This window comes from Colobus angolensis, unplaced genomic scaffold, assembly GCF_000951035.1.
Source record: "Colobus angolensis palliatus isolate OR3802 unplaced genomic scaffold, Cang.pa_1.0 Scaffold54, whole genome shotgun sequence".
Taxonomy (NCBI): domain Eukaryota; kingdom Metazoa; phylum Chordata; class Mammalia; order Primates; family Cercopithecidae; genus Colobus; species Colobus angolensis.
In genome coordinates, this window is record NW_012118932.1 from 2,303,238 (window position 1) to 2,325,073 (window position 21,836).

At 49.3% G+C, this 21,836-nt stretch overlaps 1 protein-coding gene across 1 annotated transcript in view; it reads right to left on the reverse strand.

The window, feature by feature from the left end:
* The window catches only part of BDH1 (3-hydroxybutyrate dehydrogenase, type 1), a 38,344-nt gene that overhangs the window by 6,495 nt on the left and 10,013 nt on the right, over window positions 1-21,836 (reverse strand). Inside the window, exons 2-4 of the mRNA XM_011961199.1 lie at window positions 16,129-16,201; window positions 15,039-15,149; window positions 3,147-3,288 (exon numbers count right to left, since the gene is read on the reverse strand). Of these exons, the coding sequence (XP_011816589.1) occupies window positions 3,147-3,288; window positions 15,039-15,149; window positions 16,129-16,201 (326 nt within the window). The remainder of the gene's footprint in view (window positions 1-3,146; window positions 3,289-15,038; window positions 15,150-16,128; window positions 16,202-21,836) is intronic.

A 21,836-nucleotide genomic window follows, 5' to 3' on the forward strand; every position in this document is an offset into this window, starting at 1 on the left:
GTGAAACCCCTTCTCTACTAAAAAAAAAAAAAAAGTAGCTGGGCATGGTGACAGGCGCCTGTAATCCCAGCTCCTTGGGAGGCTGAGGCAGGAGAATCGCTTGAACCTGGGATGCAGAAGTTGCAGTGAGCCGAGATCACGCCACTGTACTCCAGCCTGGGCGGCAGAGCAAGACTCTGTCTCAAAAAAATAAACTAATTAATTAACTAAAGAAATGTGGACTGACTGACCGGTAAGTGATGTGCCAAGATCAGGCCGTGCCCACAGCCAGCTCTCGGGCCCACTGGCTCGGTGTCCCCTGGGGTGGGGACAGGGAGGGCCGGTCCCAGGCTCCAGATGTCCCGTCCCTCAGCGTCCTGCGGGGGTGGGGACCGGTGGCAGATGGCTCTGCGGCTCTCACCAGACAATCTTCTTCGTCCCGCCCCCCACCGTGGCTGGCTCCCTGGGCTTTAGCAGCAACTGTTCCACAGAGCCAGGCTGCAGGGCATCAGACTCGCCATTCAAATGTGCCCCCTCGGGGGGGGCAAGGGGGAGAGGACCCTTCTGACATGTCCTGCGTGGGGTGTGGGTCGGTGGCGGCCACAGCGGGGGGGACGCTCTGGGAGGGCGCCACCTGGAGTTCACAGCCGGCATCGCCTGAGGGGGGATTGCAGAGGCAAGGCCAGGAAACAGCAGAGCTCAGAGGGGAAGCAGGGAGAGGGTGGAGAGGGAGACGGGGAAGAAAGAGAGAGCGGGAGCTGGGGGACGCACCACTGCGTATCTGACAGAGGTGCTGTTTTTTCAGACCTGAACGTCTTCAAATCTTTTTCCAAAAAAAATGCAGTATCGGTTAAGGAAGTTCATGGTGAGTGGTTTACTCACTCTCCGGAATGCACCACGTGGAAAAAGCCGCAGGGGAAGGTTTGTTGTGCATCAGGCTGGTGCTGGGGTGTGAGCTCAGATCCCCGGGCAGGGGGTGAATGTCTCCCCTCTGGGTGGGCCGGGCCGCCCTGCCTTGCAGGTTAGGCTACCGGGCCAGTCCAGTGCACAGAGCGGAAGTGGTTCTGCCCCAGAGGCAGGGGGCAGGGGACAAGGACCGCCAGCCTGAGCAGCCCTGCCTGGTGCATTCTCTGCTCGGGTCTCCGGTGATGATGCCTTTCCCTGGGCATTTTAAATCACCACAAAACCCACACTATAATCAAATGGCTTTATGACGCTGATGCAGCTGTTTTCCTGCCCAGTAGTTTATGAAAGCAATATAGCAGCTGCCCAGGGAAGGTGGGAGGGAGAATTTACCGCCAGGGAGCGGCGAAGCAGGCTGCAGGTTCTGAGCTGGTAATCATCCCAGCGGGGCCCATCCTGCCTTTTCTTAATGGGACAGGAGTGCGGGCTCTGCCTGTTAATTCTTAAACAGACGTTCCGTGAGAACAGAGAACAGAGGGACCTGTGAATGGCCTGTTGGGAGGATGGGAGGGACAGTGGGCTGATGAGGCGGCACATCACTGACAGGCACAGCAGCAGCGTCACCGATAGCCACACATGCAGCCTCTGAGGCAGCTGCTCTGAGAGACAGCACATCCGTCTGGCTGATACAGGCTCAGCAGAGCTCCCAGCATGAGATCTGGTCACTCCTGCCCTTTCCTCCTCCTTCCCCAGCTCCTGAGAGCTGCCCCACCCCATTCTGAGGGAAAGCAGAGGCCTGAATGAGGCATCCCTTTTCTACCTGCGCTGTCAGGGAGCTCAAAGGTAAACGTCATAGATTCGCTTCTCCAGATGCTGCTAGGTGGCCGGCTCCAGGGAGCTCCATCCCCACTGCTGTATTCTATGCCAATGGCACTCCCTCGGTTGGAGGCAGAGCTCCTCCCACCAAGGCGCTCCACTGGCTGAACTGGAAGGGTATCTTAGTCCTTATGCCACTAGAACTTTCTGTAGCTTTTGACCCTGTTGGCTACTGGTACTGCCCCCTCCCCCAAACTTTCTGTTGTTTAGCTTCTGGAGCACTGTATCTAACCTCTCTGACAGCTGTCTCTCCCCGTCCTCTAATCCCCAAACACTCACATTCCCAGGGGTCCCTCTGTGCATCTCCCCGACTCCCAGTGTCACCTCCTGCCGTGGGCACCAGCTCTTCCAGCCTGGACATTCCCTCAGGGTGGGTGCTTCGGTATCTCCCTATCTCCCAACCTGTTCCTGCAGTGCAGGGCACCAGGTGTCCAGGACAGAGACTTCACGTCTCACCTCATCCCCACATCCAAGTCACCAAGTCCGGCCAGCTTCGCCTTCTCAATACTCCTCACACCTGACCCTTCCTGTTTCCCATCACCTACCACCCTAGCTCCAGACCCTGGAACCCACGCTTAACTCCCCCGTTCAATCCAGCTGCACACTGCCACCACCGTCCTCAGAGGGAGCCTCACAAGTCTCACAGTGACCAGGCCATTCCCTCAGGACGACCCCTTCAGGGGCTCCCCAGTGCCGTCGGGAGACCGGCCAAGCCCCCTCGCCTGGGATCCAAGACCTCCCTCCCCACCCTCCTTTGCCGCCACCCCCTCCACGTGACCTGACCCATGGCTCATGTTGAGGTGCTGGGCTAATACCACTGCCTGACAAACAGCCCCTACTACCTCCCTGTGCTGCTCCCAGCTGTGGTTCCTGCTCTCCCCTCCTCTTGGAACGACTATCTCTGCTCTCTGCCACAGTCTGCCTTAACCGGCCTGTTTTCGCTGCACCCCCACGGCTGGACAGACCCCTCTTTCCTGTGCTGCTCTGCCTCTCTCAATGCATGGCTCCTGATTTTGAACTCGGTCCCTCGGCTAAACTATGAGGTCCTGGGGACACACCATGCCTTGACGAGCTTTGTGTCCCTGGCACCCAACCCAGCTCCTGGGCCAGAGAGGGCATCACTGGGTGTTGGCTGAACTGACCTGAATCAGTGCGTAGCCACCCAGCACTCCATGAACTCTGAAATCACCTCCTGACTGTATTTTTCCATTGCCCTATTGCACGGGTGTTTAGTGTAATCCCCTTCCCCCTACCGTGCAGGAGGAAGATTCTAAACAATAAGGAACGGAGTGCGGTGGCAGGATGCCAGCCAATGGAAGGTGGTGTTTAGCAAGCGCCCCTTGGAATGGCTGCACATACAACCCCTGCTGCCCGAAGGGGCGCCCGACCTTTCTCAGGGTCCTTCAGGCTCGAGCGGACGATCTCCACCACTTTCTCCACCTCTTCGCTGCTGCAGACGTTGAGCTGGACGGTTCTCAGTCGGTCACTGTTTAGGCTGTCCAGCTCCTTGACCCCATCGTGGCCTTTGTCCTGGGGAGGAGAGAAGAGCTGTTTCTACCTCCTTCCTTCCCACCCTGAGGCAGACCCTGAGGACCCCTGCCAAGGCAGGAGCTGGCCTCAAGTCCCGGCCAGCGCCTCAGGCATGTTGGCAACTGCCCACGGGATTCTCTGGAGGCCTGGCCAGGCCTGGCCCACCAGCGTGCGGTTCTTTTGAATCTGAGCACTGCTGACCTATCAAGCACCGAGCTATAGACACAGGCACACCATGAACAGGATGAACAGGATGGAGAGCTGGCCCCCAAGGCCTCACGACAAGATTCTTTCTCCAAGCAGGGGTTGCAAACTTGTGTGGGGCAGGTGGGGGCCCTGGCGAGTACAGGACATGTCAGGAATTACCCGTGTGGGGATGCAAGCCCAGGGGTGCCAGATGCTTACATTTTTAAGCTAGTAATTGGGAAATCTCTTAATTCTTTTAAGTGTTGGCAACTTACGCACATTAAAAACAAAAACAAAAACAAAACAAAACACGGTGTGGGCCAGAGCACGTCCACAGGCCACACAGGACCAGCAGGCTGCCAGTTTGCCACCTCTGTTCTGAGCCAAGGGCCCATCAGCTCCAAACTGCTAAGAGGCCAGAGCCAGCCTCTATCCCAGCTCAGTCCCTGAGCAGGCTCTGTGCACTCAGGGGTGTCCCCTAACAGGGGTCCATTTTTCTCTGGCTGTAAAACAGGAACATCACCACCGGTCCTGACCTGCTCAGATTAATGGAGTAAGGAAATGGATTTGTAAGCAGCCTGTTAGAGTCTAAAGCACCACACAAATTCAGGTACTGCTGAACACGAGAAAGGCGTCACTCGCGCGGCAAACGTTTCTTGGGCCTCTATCGTGCTCCGGCACCGTGCTAGGAACTGGAGGTCAAGATCGATAATTCAGCCCCTGTTCCCGGAGTCATGTTCTAGGGAAGGAGACCGGTGAAGGGTACATAAGCAACGCGGTGACTGTGTGCTGTATGGAAACTTGCGGGAGGTGGGAGGGACACAGGAGGGACGGGCAGGGGAGACCTTCCAAAGGCAGAGACAGCTGAGGACATTCGCAAGAGGGGGCCGATGAGGACAGGGCACTGCGGGAAGAGATGAGAGGACACCACCATGAGCCATCGGTGGCAGGCAGTGCAGACACATAAGGAAGTGGTGGACACAGGGCTGGAGAGGTGAGGTGGGCAGGGGTCTGCCGGGGGGCTTTTGTCTAAGCAGATGGCATTTCCTGAGTGTCCGCTGTCCTGAGCACTGTGCTCAGTGCTGATGTGCTTTGTCAAGTGAACCCTCGTGTCATGAGGCAGGCTGTATTGTCATATTTCATCCTATTCTATGAAACAGGGTTTCTTTCACGATAGGCATGAGCTACACTCGATGTGAAAATTAAACAGAGTTGGTCATCAGTGACTTAACTGGCAGTGACTTTCCTGAGTGGTGCATGGCATAGTGATACCTCTTGTAAGAGGACTGGACTAGCTGCCAAGAATAAAGGGGTAGAGAAATGCCCACTCTCCAGCCAAGGGCTTGCCCATGGCACACACAGCTGCTACCGAAGCAAACATCCCAGGCGCAGGCAAGGGTGGAAAGCCCAGGACGGTCAGCGCACGTCAGGGGTGCAAAGTTCTCTACTGGGTAGGCTGAGCCTTCTGAATGCTTTCAACCAGAAGAACCCCAACCCCAGGACAGGAGAAATCGCGTCATGCAATTTCAGAGGGCAGAGGAGGAAATGGTGAAGGGACTGCCCAGTGGGGCCGGAGGTGCTGGACACAGTCACCCCGGAGAGAAGACTTGGGTGGAGCATGACTGAGGGAGCCAACTTGTTCCATGCAGCCACGGAGAACAGAGCCAGGACCAAGAAGTCAAGTTCAGCTCAAAATGAGGTGTGATCTTCAGTCTGGAGATGGCATGGGCTGCCTGGAGGTGTTTAGGCAATGAGTGTGGGTGGGGGGTTGTTTGGGGGTAAGATAGGAGGGATGTTTGGGGGTTGGGGGCATGCTTGAGGGTGGGGTGTGGGAAATGTGGTACAGAGACAATCCAGGCATTGGACAGGAGGTCGGTCTGATCTCCCCTAACACCCCTTCCTTTCTTTGACTGTCATCTGCACAGCCTGGTCTTCCATTGAAAGAAAGCCTCCCCAGTGGCCCTTTGAAAAAGCAATGTGACATGACCCACTGAGTCTCTGCAGAGGCCTGGCACCAGGGAGGCCTTTGGACCGAGCAGCCAGGCTGGAGGCCGGTGGGTCTAAAGTTTGACTCTGAAATCCCCTAGATGTGCCGAGCTTCCCAAACAAGACACAGGCATGTGTGTCTCAACACAGGACAGATGGGCCTGGAGCTCGTGCTGTCATTCCCACAGAGGACTCCACCAAGAAAGAACTGATGCCATCTTCAAATCTAGGGTGTGACGACGTGGTGTCTGCAGACCCCTCTCTTCCACAGGTGGCACACAGGTGCCAGGAAAACACGTGTCTTGCTTTAATACAGTCTTCCATCTGGCGGCTCTTCAAATGCCCCTTGGAGTGGAGCTCACATGGTCTGAACCCCGGGAAGGGGGATGCTAGCTGAAATGCACAAGAGGCATCTCAATGTCCTTCCTCTTGGGACTTGGTTAACCCTGTTGCTATCATTCAGCTCTTCTCAGACCCCTATACAAGACTTCTCCAGTGCCCCAGACAGCATCACAAGGTCCCTGCAGTCCTCAGGGGAACCCCCCCAACTCCAAGTCAGGTTGCCGACGTAAACTCTTAATTTGGCAGTTTGACAATGAAGAGTCTTCTTTCAAAGGAAACTAGGGGATTACTCTCACTGCCCATGGCTTCAGGCTTAGCGTTCAGGCTCCACAGGAGAGCAATGCTACCCTCCTGCCTTCACCTGACAGACCCCCAGGAACCCTCATTTGCCTTTGGGCAGCCTCCACACCCTGCTCCTGACAACCATGCCAACAGGGAGAGAAACTACCAGTGTGTCCCCAGTTATTCAGGGAAACCTTCCCAACCACCCTCAGCCTGCTGGCTGCAGACTCTGTTGGCCCGTCGCCTTCAGGGTCTACCTGTCCTCAGACCAAGACTGCCCCTTGGGCCATGCCACCTCCCTGGCCCCAGGGTTTCTGTGCTTCCTCTGCAGGTCTCTGAGCTCCCTCTGCAGGTCTCTGGAGTCTCTGTCCACCTCTGTCCAGCTGCTCAGGGACAAGCTTTTGGTTCCGCTGTGTTGGTGCCTGTGCGACCGGCTTATTGATAAATCCGCTTCTTTAATCTTACTGTCCCTTTCAACCTCACCTGTAAGCTATTTTTTCCAGCCCTGGATGAAATTTCAGGCAAGTCTTATAGCTTTTCCACTCATTCTCAGACAGTGGACAGAGAGCCTCTTTGTTTTGGCATGAAGAATCCTGTTCAGTCTCGTAAGCAAATAATTCCAGCCCAGCCCGGTTTGAAAACCCAAACTCCCAAACTTGTATGCAAGGTAAAGCTTTCCCCTGCCCGGCCCTGAGGGCTGCGGGAAGTAGGTGCTGGTGGAGGTTGTCTTTCTCATCGTTTTCTAGCTCCTCCTCCCCTCCTAGTCTTAATTTCTGATCCTTCCAAGGTTGGATCCAGGGGCAGCAAATTAGGGGCAAGACTGTAGTCATCTGAGGCTGGCTGTTGTCTGTTGTTGCTGCCCCGAGATGGCAGGCGCACAAAAGCCAGCTATTCCTTCTTGGGGTGCTTCTGCAGAGTCCACAAGTATTCTGCCCTGGAGACCTCTGACCGCCGCTCCAGAGGCAGGGCAGCGTGCCTCCCCCCGAGCGGGCATCTGCTCCCTCAGCCCCTGGCCTCGGTGATGTACCCGCTTCTGGCTGGGGCCACGTGGATCCTCCTAGCCAGCTCACTGGATGGTTACCCTTAAGGTGACTCCAAGCAGCTCTCTCTATTGTCCACACAGGGCCAGGCAACTGTTACCTGCCCGGGTGGAAGGACAGCCCTCTCCCCACCAGCTCTCCGTGCTCTGCTCCCAGACCAGCTACTCCTACCTCAATCTCGGGCCTTTAGACTTCTTCTGGTAGACATTAGCATCACCTTCTGTGGCCTCCAGACTCCAGGGCACACATGCTAAGCCAAGAAGCTCTCCGGGGAGTTCCAGAGCTTGGAGAAGTCCAGAAGCTCTCCAAGCCATTCATATGAAGCCCACCTCGTTTTACTTGCCATCGGAGGGAAAAATAGCAGCACACTAACAACGCTTTCCAGCCACTCAACCTCTTCTACTGCCATTTCTTATAACACTGAGGCAGCCAATGAGCTGATTCTGGCAAAAAGGTTTCAGTCTCTAGCGTACATGTTAAGATGGTTTAGCACCTCAGGGAAGAACATGAGGACGCTCAACCCATGTTATATGTCAGCATCTCATCACACGTGTTAGAAACACTTCAGAGGGGAGCGAGCCTGGGCACCGTAACGTTCACAGGACGGGCAGGAGGAGGAGCTAGCAAGCAGACGGGAAGAACCCTGAGAGCATGGAGTCAAGAAACAAAGTGTTACGGGCAAGGGTGGTTTATTTGGTCAAAAGCTGCTGCTGGGTTGAGCACGATGTGGTCTGGGAAGTGGCCAATGGATTTGGGAAAATGGGGGCTGTTGGTATCCTTGACAAAAGCTGGGTCAGAGGCACTCAGGGACCTTCCTGGTCTGGTCCTGCCTTCTTTTCCCAGCTCACCAGGGCACCGGGCTTTGGCCACCTCAAACTACTGGCAGTGCCTCATATGCCACCTGCCCCCGTTTCACAGGGAGCTCCCGTTCATCCTTCCAGATGGTGGTGAGACGCCACCTGTCATTAAGCCTTTCCTGTGCTGATACAAGATCTGCTCCCGTGCCCCTCACTTCACATTACTCCCCGCTCATTCTGCTTCAGCCACAGGAGTTTCGTGCTCTTTCTCAGGCACACCCTGCACACTCCCTCCTGGGGCTTTGTACTGGGCTGTCCCTCTTCCCCTGGATTTCTGTGACACTCGCTCCCACACCTCCTTTGGATGAGGGAGCTCCAATCTACTTTCTTGGTGTGATCTTTCCTCCCTCTTGAAAATCTGACACCCCATCTACCACATTCATGCTGTATCTTCTTTTCCTGCTTTATTTTTCTCTACTGCTTTTACCACCCCTCAGAGAAGCAATTTACTTATCTTATTCCTTGTCTATCATCCCCCCTTGGAATCTAAGCTCCACAAGGGCAGGAACTTTTCACTGAGTTGTTATATGCTGTATCTCCAACAGGGAACACTGGCAGCTTATCTTAGGTGCTCAGTAAACATCTGCTGAATAAATAAACAAGTACATAAACAGCGTGATGGGGCAAAGCCTGATCCAGGTGTGTTGCACCCCCTCTGGGGGTGCTTTTCTGCAACAAGGAGCAGAGATGTGGGGAGGTAATGTACACAGGATATGGTGGTGTAGGTCTCTGTGTATGACTGAGTGAGTGTGTGAGTGAGTGTGTGTGTGTGTGTGTGTGCTGAAATGACCCAGGAGAGAGCGTGGAGCCAGTGACGTAGGAGGTGGCAGACATCTGCTGGAGCTAAGTCCTTGAGTTGGCCCAAGGCAATGAGATATGAGACAGAAGAGGAACACTAATTCTGAACAAGAGCAGACCGAGTGTTCAGGTACAGATGTGGCCAGAATCCGTCGTGGGGCTAACACTACAGAATCAGGCTAGAAACAAACTCCCCCTTTCAACCCCCATGGTGCCTTATCCAAAGTCTCTGGTGGTGCTAACTGCTTTCTGACTTGCCTGACTGATCTGAGACAGCGGATGGAATGGGTCAAGAGGTAGATACCAACAGACATAACCTGCCAATGAGCTTGTCTGGTACTTTCCTCAAAATACCAGTCAACCAATTCTAGACTCACTGTTGCAGGAGTGGAAGGACCTAAGACTGCCAGTCCAACCCTATTGGTGTAAGTAAGAGGAAACTGAGGCCCAGGGAGGAGACATGTTTGCCTCCTTCCGGGGTTAGTGGTCAATCTGGGACGAGAACCCAAGGCCCTTTTGAAGAGTCTTCTGCAGCACTGAGCAGCCTCTGCCCTGTGCTGTGGAATGTGAGTGTAGCTCCCTGTGTCACTGGACAAGCCAGCACAACGGCACAGAAGCCTAACATCGGACAAGGGACTTTAAAACATTTTTATGGCATCATGGTTCTTGCTGGGACCTGCTGAGGCAGGTCCACATTCTGCAGAAGAACCCAGCACCGAGGATGCCACACCCATTCCCCAGAACCCTCCCCAGACGGGTTCCCTCGAGCACTGTCAGGAGTGCGACAGCCTTTCAGGGGAGCGGTTTGGGGATCTGAACAAAACCTGAAACCTGCACGCCTTTGCAGCTTGCACTTTCACATCTACACAGTGTTCTCAAGAACCGCCAGAGGAAGGAGGCAAAGACGTACGTGCAACATGACTCACCAAGACTTTGTTAATACGGGTTGAGCATTTCTAATCCAATAATCCCAAATCTGAAATGTTCCAAAATCTGAAACTTTTTGAGTGCTGACATGATGCTCCAGGGAAATACTCATTGGAGCACTTTGGATTTTGGATTTTCAGATCAGAGATGCTGAGCGAGTATAATGCAAATATTCCAAAATCTGGAAAAATCCAAAATCTAAAACACATCTGGTCCCAAGCATTTCAGATAAGAGATACTCAACCTGTAATAGCAAAAGTCACAAATAATGTATACACCTGCGTTTAAGCTGCCTTGGAACAAGAGATTGGGAAGACTTCACTTTGTTACATAATATACTTCTGTATTATTTGAAGTTATTATGTATATGTTTTACCAGTTTCACAATTCAAAAGAAGTAAAGATGAAAAGGAAAAAAAAAACCTTCTCTGATCCAGATGGAAAGATGTTCAGAGCATGTCAATATAAATGATTGCTTGTACTTGTTTATATTATTGAAATTTTACATTGAACAGGTATCAAATATTACAAAGATATCAAACATAGTATGGAAAATTCCTCCCCTAGGTTCCTACGGCCTTGAAAATAAAGAAGAATGTCTCACCCACTGAACAGAGAAAGCAAGTTGTCCTGAATGCCCACACTTCCCTTCGTCCTTCTTCTGTAGTAGTAGAATGCCTGACGTTTTAGGCCAGGTACATATTGTCTCAGAATACTCACTACATTTTCCAGCCTTCCTTGCAGCCAGGTAAAGCCATGTGACTAAGTTCTGGCCAAGAGAATGAGAGCACAGGTGATATCTGGGAAGCTTCTGGGTCATGTCCTTAAAGAACGCGCTCAGAAGAGAAATACAATAAAAACAACACGGAGGTACATTTCCCACCTATCAGACTGGCAAAAACCAACAGCTTGATGCATAGGAATGTAAAATTACATGACCCCTATGATGGAAAATTTGGGAATATCTTTAAAATGACAATATATTTTATTTACCCTCTGATAAGAGCAATCTCACTCCCAGAAATTTACTCTAAAGATAGCCCCCCAATGGCTGGATGCAATGGTTCACGCCTGTAATCCCAGCACTTTGGGAGGCCGAGGTGGGCAGATTGCCTGAAGTCAGGAGTTGGAGACCAGCCTGACCAACATGGTGAAGCCCCTTCTCTACTAAAAATACAAAAATTAGCCAGGTGTGGTGGCGGACACCTCTAATCCCAGCTACTTGGGAGGCTGAGACAGGAGAATTGCTTGAACCCGGGAGGTGGAGGTTGCAGTGAGCCGACACTGGGCCACTGCACTCTAGCCTGGGCAACAAGAGCGAAACTCCATCTCAAAAAAAAGACAAAAAAGGGATAACCCCCCAATAATAACGAAACTACAAGGTTATTCATTGTGGCATTATTTGTAATTGCAAAATATTGAAAGCACCTAAATGCTTATCTACAGGAGATTTTGGTGAAGTAAATTATGACCCACCCACTCAGTGGGGTGCTTCAAAGCTGTTAACAAAGTGAGAAAGATCTCTGTGAGGCCATACGGACCCTGTGAGGCCATACGGACCCTGTGAGGCCGTACAAACTCTGTGAGGCCATACGGACCCTGTGGGGTCATGCGGACTCTGTGGGGCCACGCGGACCCTGTGAGGCCATGCGGACCCTGTGGGGCCACGCGGGCTCTGTGGGGCCACGCGGGCTCTGTGAGGCCATACGGGCTCTGTGAGGCCATACAAACTGATTTCCAAGATACATTGTTAATGTTTTAAAAAACCAAAGAGTATATGCAATGTGCAAACACTTGTGTAACATGGGGGAAAATGAAAGAATGGAGTGGAACAGATAGGAGGTAAGGGAATAACACTACTTTGATTTTACCTATTTGTATAATTTTTGACTTTACAGCCTTGTTAATGGTTTATATATTCAGAAATGAAATTATATCAACAAGAATCAACAACAAGGAAAACAGATCACAAATAAATGGCATATTTCAAATAAATAATATAGTGATAAAGAAAAAACAAAAATTAATACAAGTAACTTTTAAAAATAGTGCTTTGGGCCAGGAGTGGTGGCTCACGCCTGTAATCCCAGCACTTCAGGAGGCCAAGGTGAGTGGATCTCCTGAGGACAGGAGTTTGAGACCAGCCTGGCCAACATGGTGAAACCCTGTCTCTATTAAAAATACAAAAATTGGCTGGACGTGGTGGCGGGCACCTGTAATCCCAGCTACTCGGGAGGCTGAGACGAGGGAATTGCTTGAGCCCGGGAGGCAGAGGTTGCAGTGAGCCTAGATGGTACCACTACACTCCAGCTCCTGCTGGGGCGACAGAGCAAGACTCCGTCTTAGAAAAAGTAATAATAGGCCGGGCGCGGTGGCTCAAGCCTGTAATCCCAGCACTTTGGGAGGCCGAGACGGGCGGATCACGAGGTCAGGAGATTGAGACCATACTGGCTAACACGGTGAAACCCCGTCTCTACCAAAAAAAAAAAAAAACACAAAAAACTAGCCGGGCGAGGCGGCGGGCGCCTGTAGTCCCAGCTACTCGGGAGGCTGAGGCAGGAGAATGGCTAAACCCGGGAGGCGGAGCTTGCAGTGAGCTGAGATCCGGCCACTGCACTCCAGCCTGGGTGACAGAGCGAGACTCCGTCTCAAAAAAAAAAAAGGAAAGAAAAAGTAATAATAATGCTTTATATACTTTCAGTCATACCTTTAAAGTCAAAAAACACTTTAACGAAATCCTAAATAAGCTCTACTATGGCAACCATGGAGGTGCCCCACTGAGACCTCCCTTCAGGGAAGTCTGCTGCAGGAATGGTTGACAGCTACACCATCACAACCCCTGCAACTTCACAGCCATGGCGTGAACGCCACGACCACACGTGCCTGGCCTGCCCTCAGCCAATGGCCGCACACGGAGGGATCGCAGGACCACTCCTGGCCAACACTGGTCTCCTCTAACAAACTACCTTTTCTTGGGGCTTCCCCAAGGTCCCAGCCAAGACTCTCAGACGACAGACACTGCAGTCTGAGGCTCTGCCTCCCTAATCTTCCTTCCTTGCGATTTCTTATCACACACTGTATTGCAATCACAAGCTTTCCCTGCCTTTTTCTGCCCCTTCCCCCTTGAAACATTCTAGGCATTTCCCTAATCAATCTCTCGCACATCTACCCCTATTTTGGCACTGACTTCTTGGAGGATCCAAGCCGACACATCTACTTAGTAAGGTTTGCTGTCTGTAATGGTATGAATGTAGCAATTCTGAAACTACGTTGTGTGTATTGTAGGACCAATCAATTGAGTCAAGATATTGAAATAGGAATTAGGGTCTAACTGCAGGAGAAGGAGGAAACAAATATGGAATGAGATAAGCAAGGAAGAATGCTTTGTGTTGAATTGGAGTAGATCAACATAACCCCATGATTTTATGAATAAATAAAATCACAAGGTTACACTGACTTTATATGTATGCTATAGAGTGTGTGCATGTGTGTGCTTGCATGTGATGATATATATACATCTTGTAGCTCCGTCCACTGACAGGGACAAGATGAGCAATGCCCCAGGCCCCACTGGCAATGAGCCCACCTGATGCCCAGATCTTGGTTTTTAAATTTCATTAAAAGGAGCTAGGTAGAAAACACACATCTACAGAGAGACCTGTGTGTGAAAGTTCACAGCATCATTATTCACAATAACCCAAAATCCAAACATTTGTATCCAGACATCCATCAACTAGCGAATGGATGTTTTAAAAATATAGTATAGCTGGGCACATTGGCTCACGCCTGTAATCCCAGCACTTTGGGAGACTGAGGCGGGCGGATCACGAGGTCAGGAGATTGAGACCATCCTGGCAAACACGGTGAGACCCCATCTCTACTAAAAATACAAAAAGTTAGCCGGGCATGTGTTGGTGGGTGCCTGTAGTCCCAGCTACTTGGGAGGCTGAGGCAGGAAAATGGCATGAACCCGGGAGGCAGAGCTTATAGTGAGCCAAGATCACTCCACTCCACTCCAGCCTGGGCAACAGAGCGAGACTCTGTCTCAAAAAATATATATATATAGTATAGGTGGCAGGGCGCGGTGGCTCACGCCTGAAACCCCAGCACTTTGGGAGGCCAAGGCAGGTGGATCACCTGATGTCAGGAGTCTGAGACCAGCCTGGCCAAGATGGTGAAACCCCGTCTCTAATCAAAATACAAAACTTAGGTGAGCCTGGTGGCTCATGCCTGTAGTCCCAGCTACTCGGGAGGCTGAGGCAGGGGAATCACTTGAACCTGGGAGGCAGAAGTTGCAGTGAGCTGAGATTGCACTCACTGCACTCCAGCCTGGGTGACAAAGTGAAACTCTGTCTCAAAAAAAAAAAAAAAAAAAAATTAAATACAAAAAAAATATATATATATATATAGTATAGGCACACAATAGAATACCATTCAGCAATACAAAGGGACAAACTACTTATGCATTCTGCAACATGGATGACTCTCAAAAACATTACACTAAGTGTTCAAGAAGCCTGGCACAAAAGGCCATGTATTGTATGATTCTATGTAGATGAAAAGTCCAGAAAATGCAAACCTAAAGAAATAGAAATCAGTGGCCACTCAGGGCTAGAGGTGTACGTGGAGACTAACTCCCAGTGGTCGAGAGGGAGAATTCTGAGTGACGGAGTGTTCTGAAAGTGGACGGTGGTGGTGGGCGCACAACTCTCTAACTGGAGTCCTACCCACTGTTTGTTTTTGCAGTCTCAGGTCCCAGTGCTTCCCTTCATGCCCCTTAAATTCTCCTTAATGTGTCCCAAAGGAGCCTCATGCTTTCAAGCCTCTGCTCAGGATAGTCCTCCTGTCCAGCAGGTAACTCCTCCCAGTCTCCACCTATGGCAGCGTTATTTACTTGCCATGGAAGTCACTTCCTCTGGCCTGCCATCATCTATCCCTTCCTTCTATACAGTCTCACTGAACATTCTCGCACACCCCTGAGAATCTTCTTCACTCTAATTCTTCAGCTGTGTCTACGCATGGCTGTCTCCTCACCACTTGACAGGGAGCAACTTCAGGGCAGGGACAAGATCTCATTCTTCTACTACACCTAGCAAAGTGTCAGGTACATCATAGCATTTGACAAATGATGGATGGATGAGAGGATGGATGGATGGATGCATGGATGATGGATGGACAAAGCTATGAAGAACAAGTGGGACCAAAGCCAGTGGAAAATGGACAGGCTGGTTTAAGCAAAGGTGAGCCAGTTGTTAGGAAAGGAATTTTTAAAAGACTATAAAACAATGACTTTGTGTAAAAGACCATGGGGAAGAAGATAACTGTCTCTTACCTTCATCAAGCAGCCAGCAAACACAAGGAAGCCTTTTGAATGTAGATGCTTGGCCAACGAGAACCCAAATCCAGAGTCACAGCCTGTGACCAGGACAGCTTTGCTGCCAACCTGTTTTACAACGTCAGATTCCATGTTAGGAACCAGGGGTACAGGGGCAAAGTGACCGGGCCTCTCCACCCTCTGTGCAGTGAGAGCTAGTGCTTCCTGAGTGGCCCCAGCCTGGCCCTCCCTACCTTGTTCTTGGTGTCTGGAGAAGCACCAAGGTATAGTGGAAAGGCCAGGTTCTAACCCAAACTCTGCCACCAACCAGCAATGTTGCTTGGGAAAATTACTTCTGCCTTCAGAATCTCATCTACAGCCCCCCATGCTACATGTGAGAAGCAGTGGTCTTTTTTAAATGCTCAATGTAGTGAGTGATAGAGCTGGAACTGAAACCAGGGCTAAGAGATTCCAGAGTCTAAACTCTTCTTTCTTTCTTCCTTTTTTTTTTTGAGATAGAGTTTGGCTGCTGTTGCCCAGGCTGGAGTACAGTGGCGTGATCTCGACTCACAGCAAAACCTTCACCTTCTGGGTTCAGGTGATTCTCCTGCCTCAGCCTCCCGGGTAGCTGGGATTATAGGCATGTACCACCACGCCCAGCTAATTTTGTGTTTTTAGTAGAGACGGGGTTTCTCCGTGTTGGCCAGGCTGGTCTCGAACTCCCTACCTCAGATGATCCACGCACCTCAACTTCCCAAAGTGCTGGGATTACAGGCGTGAGCCACTGCGCCAGACCTCCAGAGTCTAAACTCTTAACCCCTAACTTGCTGGGTGGGGCTGGGAGTTCTGGCTGCACACTAGGCCTCCACCGATACCTTCCTGGCTGGGAGGGGCTGGAGTGCCTCATTACTGCTTCCTTCCCACATGGATTGGGGCATGTGAGCGCATTACTGATGAGGGGCTTTGGAGGAGGTTTAAGTGAGAAAGTGGCTCCGAGTGTCCTGGAAACACTAAAGCCCCCCACTCTGAGGGTAGCTCAGGGCCCAGGGGCCCAAAGGAAAGGGTTCTGACCATCCAACTGGCTCCCGGTAGCTGGGCTTCCACTCACCGGCTCCACTGCACCGGCATAAGTCCGACGGCCAGTCGGGATAAAGGAAGTAGAACCAAGCAATAGTGGGCGTCTGCAAGAGAAAAGGAAGCCGTGAGTACCAGGACAGACCTTGTTCCTGGGGCAGAAGCAGCTAGACACACCCTCAGCCACACTGGCCTAAAGCAGCCCTGGCTGTCTCTCCAGCCCCCGCTCCTGGAGACAGCTTGCTGGTACAGCTGAGTAAGAAGCCCTCTTTCCAGCAGCGTTGCTGGCTGACAGAAAGTGAGCCAGCATTTGCGATGGCTATGTTTGCCACGGTCCAGGAAGAGCCTTCCTGAGAATAAAGTCAATTTCGAAGCTATTTTTGTTGGGCAGGCTCTGCCAAACCCTGGCCATCTAGTGTCCCACTCCAACAAAGATCCATTTTCTGCTTTCTAAGGTGACATAGATGGGTAATGTTTCAAGCTAATTCAAGTGTGAACTATCCTTGCAGTAGTATAGCTTTGCTAAAGCCTTCTGCAATTTCGATGTCTTAATCCCCAGCAGGCTAAGCTTCCTGATAGTTATTTCAACCATACTTTTTATTTTAAAATAATTGTAGATCCGCATGCAATTAAAAAATAATACAGAGAGATGCCAGATCTTATCTAATTTCCTCTAAGGGTAGCATCCTGCAAAACTGTATTAGCATATCACAACCGGGATATTGACACCGATACAATAAAAATACAGAAATTTCCATCACCACGAGAATCCTTCATGGTACCCTTTTATAGCCACATCTACTTTCTTCCCACCCCACACCATCTTTAACCACCACAAATCTGTTCCCCATCTCTATAATTTTAGCATTTCAAGAATGTTATGTAAATGGAATCATACAGTATGTATCCTTCAGGGGCTGACTTTTTTCATTCAACATAATCCTCTGGAGATTCACCCAGATTGTTATGTATCAGTAATTTGCTTCTTTTTTATTGACACGACACAGGGGTGTCACAATTTGCTTAACTATTTTACCTACCAAAGGACGGCTGAGTTGTTTCCTGTTTGGGCATATTATGAATAAAGCTGATTGAACGTTCCTACACAGGTTTTTGTGCAAACGTTAAGTTTTCATTTCTCTCGGATAGATGCCCGGGGTGCAAGTGCTGGGTCATATGGTAGTTGCAGATTTCGTTTTTTAAGAAACTGACAAACTGTTTATGAAAGTGACTGTAGCATTCTACACTCCCAGTAGCAATGTCTGAGCGACCCACTTACCCCATATCCTTGCCGGCATTTGGTGGGGTCACTATTTTCTAGTTCAGCCCTGCTGAAAACTGTAGCATGATATTTCGCTGTGGTTTCAATCAGCATTTCCCTAATGGCTAATGATGTTGAACATCTTTTCATGTTTGTGTGTCACCTGTCTTAGTCTGTCTGGGCTGCTATCACAAAATACCATAGACTGGGTGGCTTATAAACAACAGAATTGTGTTCCTTACAGTTCTGGAAGCTGGGGAGTTGAAGAGCAAAGTGCCAGCAGACTGTGTTTGGTGAGGGCCCACTTTCTTCATAGACAGATGTTTTCTCACTGTAACCTCATACCTGGCAAAGGTCTCTTTTATAAAGACACTCATCCCATTCATGAGGGCGCCACCTTCATGACCTAATCACCTCCCAGAGCCCCTGTACCTCCTAGTACCAATACCTTGGGGGTTCGGACTTCAACACAGGAATTTGAGGAGAACACAAATATTCAGATCATAGCACCGTATGTTTGGCAAAATGCCTCTTCATGTCTTTTGCCCATATTCTATTGAATTGTTTGTTCTTCTACCCCGTTGAACGTCGAGTTCTTCAGCTGTCCTACCTGCTAGTCCTTTGTTACATATGTGGTAGGCAAAATTTTTCTCCTAGTCTATAACGTGCCTTTTTATCCTCTGTAACAGGGTCGACTGCAGGGGGAAAGTGTTTCACCTGGACTCGGAATCAGGAGACCAGGGGTTGTAACCCAGACTCTGTCACCAACCAACTACTTCTGCCTTCAGGATGTGTGTCTTCATCTACAATCACGCATGCACCACGTGGGACAACAGAGGAGTTTTAAATGCCCAACGTAGTTAGTGATAGGGCTAACTAGTAAAACCAGGGCTGAGAGAGTCCAGAGTCTAAACTCTTAACCCCTAAATAAAATCTAATTTTTCCTTTTATGGGGCACGCTTTTGGTGTCAAGTCTCAGAGCTCCTTGCCCCCAGAACACAAAGATTTTCTTCTATGTTCTTTTCTAAAAGTTTTATAGTTTTGGCTGGGTGCGGTGGCGCACGCCTGTAATCCCAGCGCTTTGGGAGGCTGACGTGGGCAGATTGCTTGAGCTCAGGAGTTCGAGAACAGCCTGGGCAACATGGCGAAGCCCCATTTCTGCAAAAAATACGAAAATTAATCAGGCCTGGTAGCTCACGCCTGTAAGTCCCAGCTACTTGGAAGGCTGAGGCTGGAGGATCAACTGAGCCCAGGAGGCGAAGGTTGCAATGAGCTGAGATTGCGCCACTGCACTCCAGGCCTGGGGGATAGAGGGAGACCGTCTCAAAAAAAAAAAAAAAAAGTGTGATCGTTTTATGTTTTACATCTTAAGTCTGTGACCCATTAATTTTTGTAAAAGACGCCAGACCTAGGGCTAAGTTTTGTGTCCATTTGCTCCAGCGCCATTTTTTGAAAACGTTATCTTTCCTCCATTGAATTCCTTTTGCACTTTTGTCAAAAACTGGTTGGGCATATTTGGGTGGGCCTATTTCTGGATTTTCTATTCTGATTCATTGATATATGTGCTGCTACTTTATTTTTCTTCTTCAAAATTCTTTTAGCTATTCTATTTCCTTTGCCTTTCCATATAAATTTTAGAGTAATCTTGTCTTTATCTATAAAAAATATGACTGGGATTTTTATAGAAAGTGTGCTAAACCTGTGTGTCAATTTGGGGAAAGTTGGCATCTTTAGTTTGTTGAGTCTTCCAATTCCTGAGTACAGTATGGGGTTTCCATTTACATAGATCTTTGATTTCTTTCATCAGTGTTGTGTAGTTCTCAGCATTTAAATCTGATACAAGCAGCCGGGAATGGTGGGTCATGCCTATAATCCCAGAACTTTGGGAGGCCGAGGCGGGTGGATCACCTGAGGTCAGGAGTTCGAGACCAGCCTGGCCAACATGGTGAAACCCTGACTCTACTAAACATACAAAAAACCAGCCGGGCGTGGTGGTGGTGGGGGTGCCTGTAATCCCAGTTCCTCGGGAGGCTGAGGCAGGAGAATCGCTTGAACCCAGAAGGCGGAGGTCAAAGTGAGCCGAGACCACACCATTGCACTACAGCCTGGGCAACAAGAGCAAAACTCTGTCTCAAAAAAGCCAACCAAACAAAAACAAAACAAAAAACAAATCCTACACATGCTTTGTTACGTGTAACATGTTTGTTACACTTATTTCTCTCTTTTTTTGAGCAACTACAAATGGTATTGTTTTGTTTTGTTTTATTTTATTTTATTTTATTTTTTGAGACAGGGTCTCACTCTGTTGCCTAGGCTGGAGTGCAGTAGGGTGATCTCGGCTCACTGCAACCTCTGCCTGCCACACTCAAGCAATCTTCCCACCTCAGCCTCCCCAGTAGCTGGGACTGCAGGCATGCACCACCACGCTCAGCTAATTTTTGTATTTTTTGCAGAGACAAGGTCTCACCATGTTGCCTAGGTTGATTTTGACCTCCTGGACTCAAGTGATCCTCCCACTTCATCCTCCCAAAGTGCTGGGATTACAGGCATGAACTTCCACATCCAGCCGAAATGGTATTTTTTAAAAATTTGATATCCGTATGTTCATTGCTAGTACACAGAAATGCAATTGATTTTTGTGTGTTATCTTGTATCTTATAACCCTGCTAAACTTACTTATTAGTTCTGAGAGAGTTTTTTGTGGATGCCTCGGGATCTTCTATGTACACAATTATGTAATCTGCAAATAGTGAGTCTTATTCCTTCTTTTCCTATCTATATGACTTATTTCCATTTCTTACCTTATTGCACTGGCTAGAAATTATAGCATTATGTTGGATAAGTGGTGAGACTAATATCCTTGGTTTGTTCCCCATCTTAGGGGCAAAGCATTCAGTTTCACCCTTAAGTATGTTAGCTGAAGGCTTATGGTGTTATACCCTGTATCAAGTTCAGGAAATTCCCCCTCTATGTCTATTTTTCCTGAGATTTTTGAAATCATAAATATGTGCTAAATTTTGCATTTTCTGCATTGATAGAGAGCATCATGTAAGTTTTCTTCTTTTAGTTCATTAATTTGGTGGATGAGATTCATTTTCAAATAACGAACCATCCTTATATCCCTGGAACAAACCCACGTGTTCTGTCTTACTAGGCTGGTCATTTGGCTAGAGAGAGCAAATTTTTGGGGGGGCTTTTTGCATCTGAGCTTACCAACACTTCTGGGTTGCCGGCTTCTTCAACTCCAAATCTGGGACACAAGAAACAAAAAGAAAACCTAGAGAATTCATCACTGTGTTGTTTCTTGGGTCCTGAGATCCTTAGCTGGCCTGCCTTCTTTTCTCTGCCTTTTAAGGGCCATTTTATATATTATATATTTACTAAATTATTTATAATTTATGTAATATCCAGGGTTTTTAGTTGTACTTAACAGAAAGAATAGAGAAAAGTCCATCTACTCCATCTTCCCAGAAGCAGAGGTCCTGTTAGTTTTTAAACGAGTATTAACCCAGTAATGACAAGTGGAGGAGGGAGTGGTGAATGAGCAGGTGGTAATGGGGGAAAAGAGATGGGAGATAGACTTACCTTTTCTGTATACCATTTTACGGCATTCAAATTTTGGTTTTTGTTTTGTTTTGCTTTGTTTTTGAGACAGAGTTTCACTCTTGTTGCCTAGGCTGGAGTGCAGTGGCACGATCTTAGCTCACTGCAACCTCCGCCTCCCGGGTTCAAGCAATTCTCCTGCCTCAGCCTCTTGAGTAGCTGGGACTACAGGCTTGAGCCAGCACGCCCGGCCAATTTTTGTATTTTCAGTAGAGACAGGGTTTCATCATATTGGCCAGGCTGGTCTCGAACTCCTGACCTCAAGTGATTCGTCTGCCTCGGTCTCCCAAAGTGCTGGATTACAGGCGTGAGCTACCGCACCCAGCCTGCCATTCAAATTTTGTACCATGTGAAAATATCACCTATTCAACATATTAAGCTTTTAAAAAAAATTATTAAAATATGTTCTTAAAGAACGTTAAATTCACTAGACTGAAATGAGGGTTCTCTAGGAAAACCCGCCAAGCTAACCCCCTGTCCTTTTGCACTGCCACAGAGGAGTCTCTTTGGATTTTAAGTCTGCGTATGGATGGCCTTGAGTGAGGAGGATAGTGTGGTCGGTACACCTGAAGTTCATGAATGACTCCATCCAAAGAGCATCACTTTGTTTTCCCATGACCCCCAGTGTGGCTCTGCAGAAAGAATGAGAAGCTGTCATTCAAACCGCCATTGCAAAAAACTGAGACAGGGAAAGAGAGCAGACCTAACCAGCTCCATGTCTAACCTCCAAGCTGTCCTTGTTCATTCCTGGCTGTGGGCTGAGCTAGCTTTGGGAGGAACTTAGTTTATAGTTTATACTTTTATTTTTTTGAGATGGAGTTTCACTCTTGTCACCCAGGATAGAGTGCAGTAGTACGATCTTGGCTCGCTGCAACCTC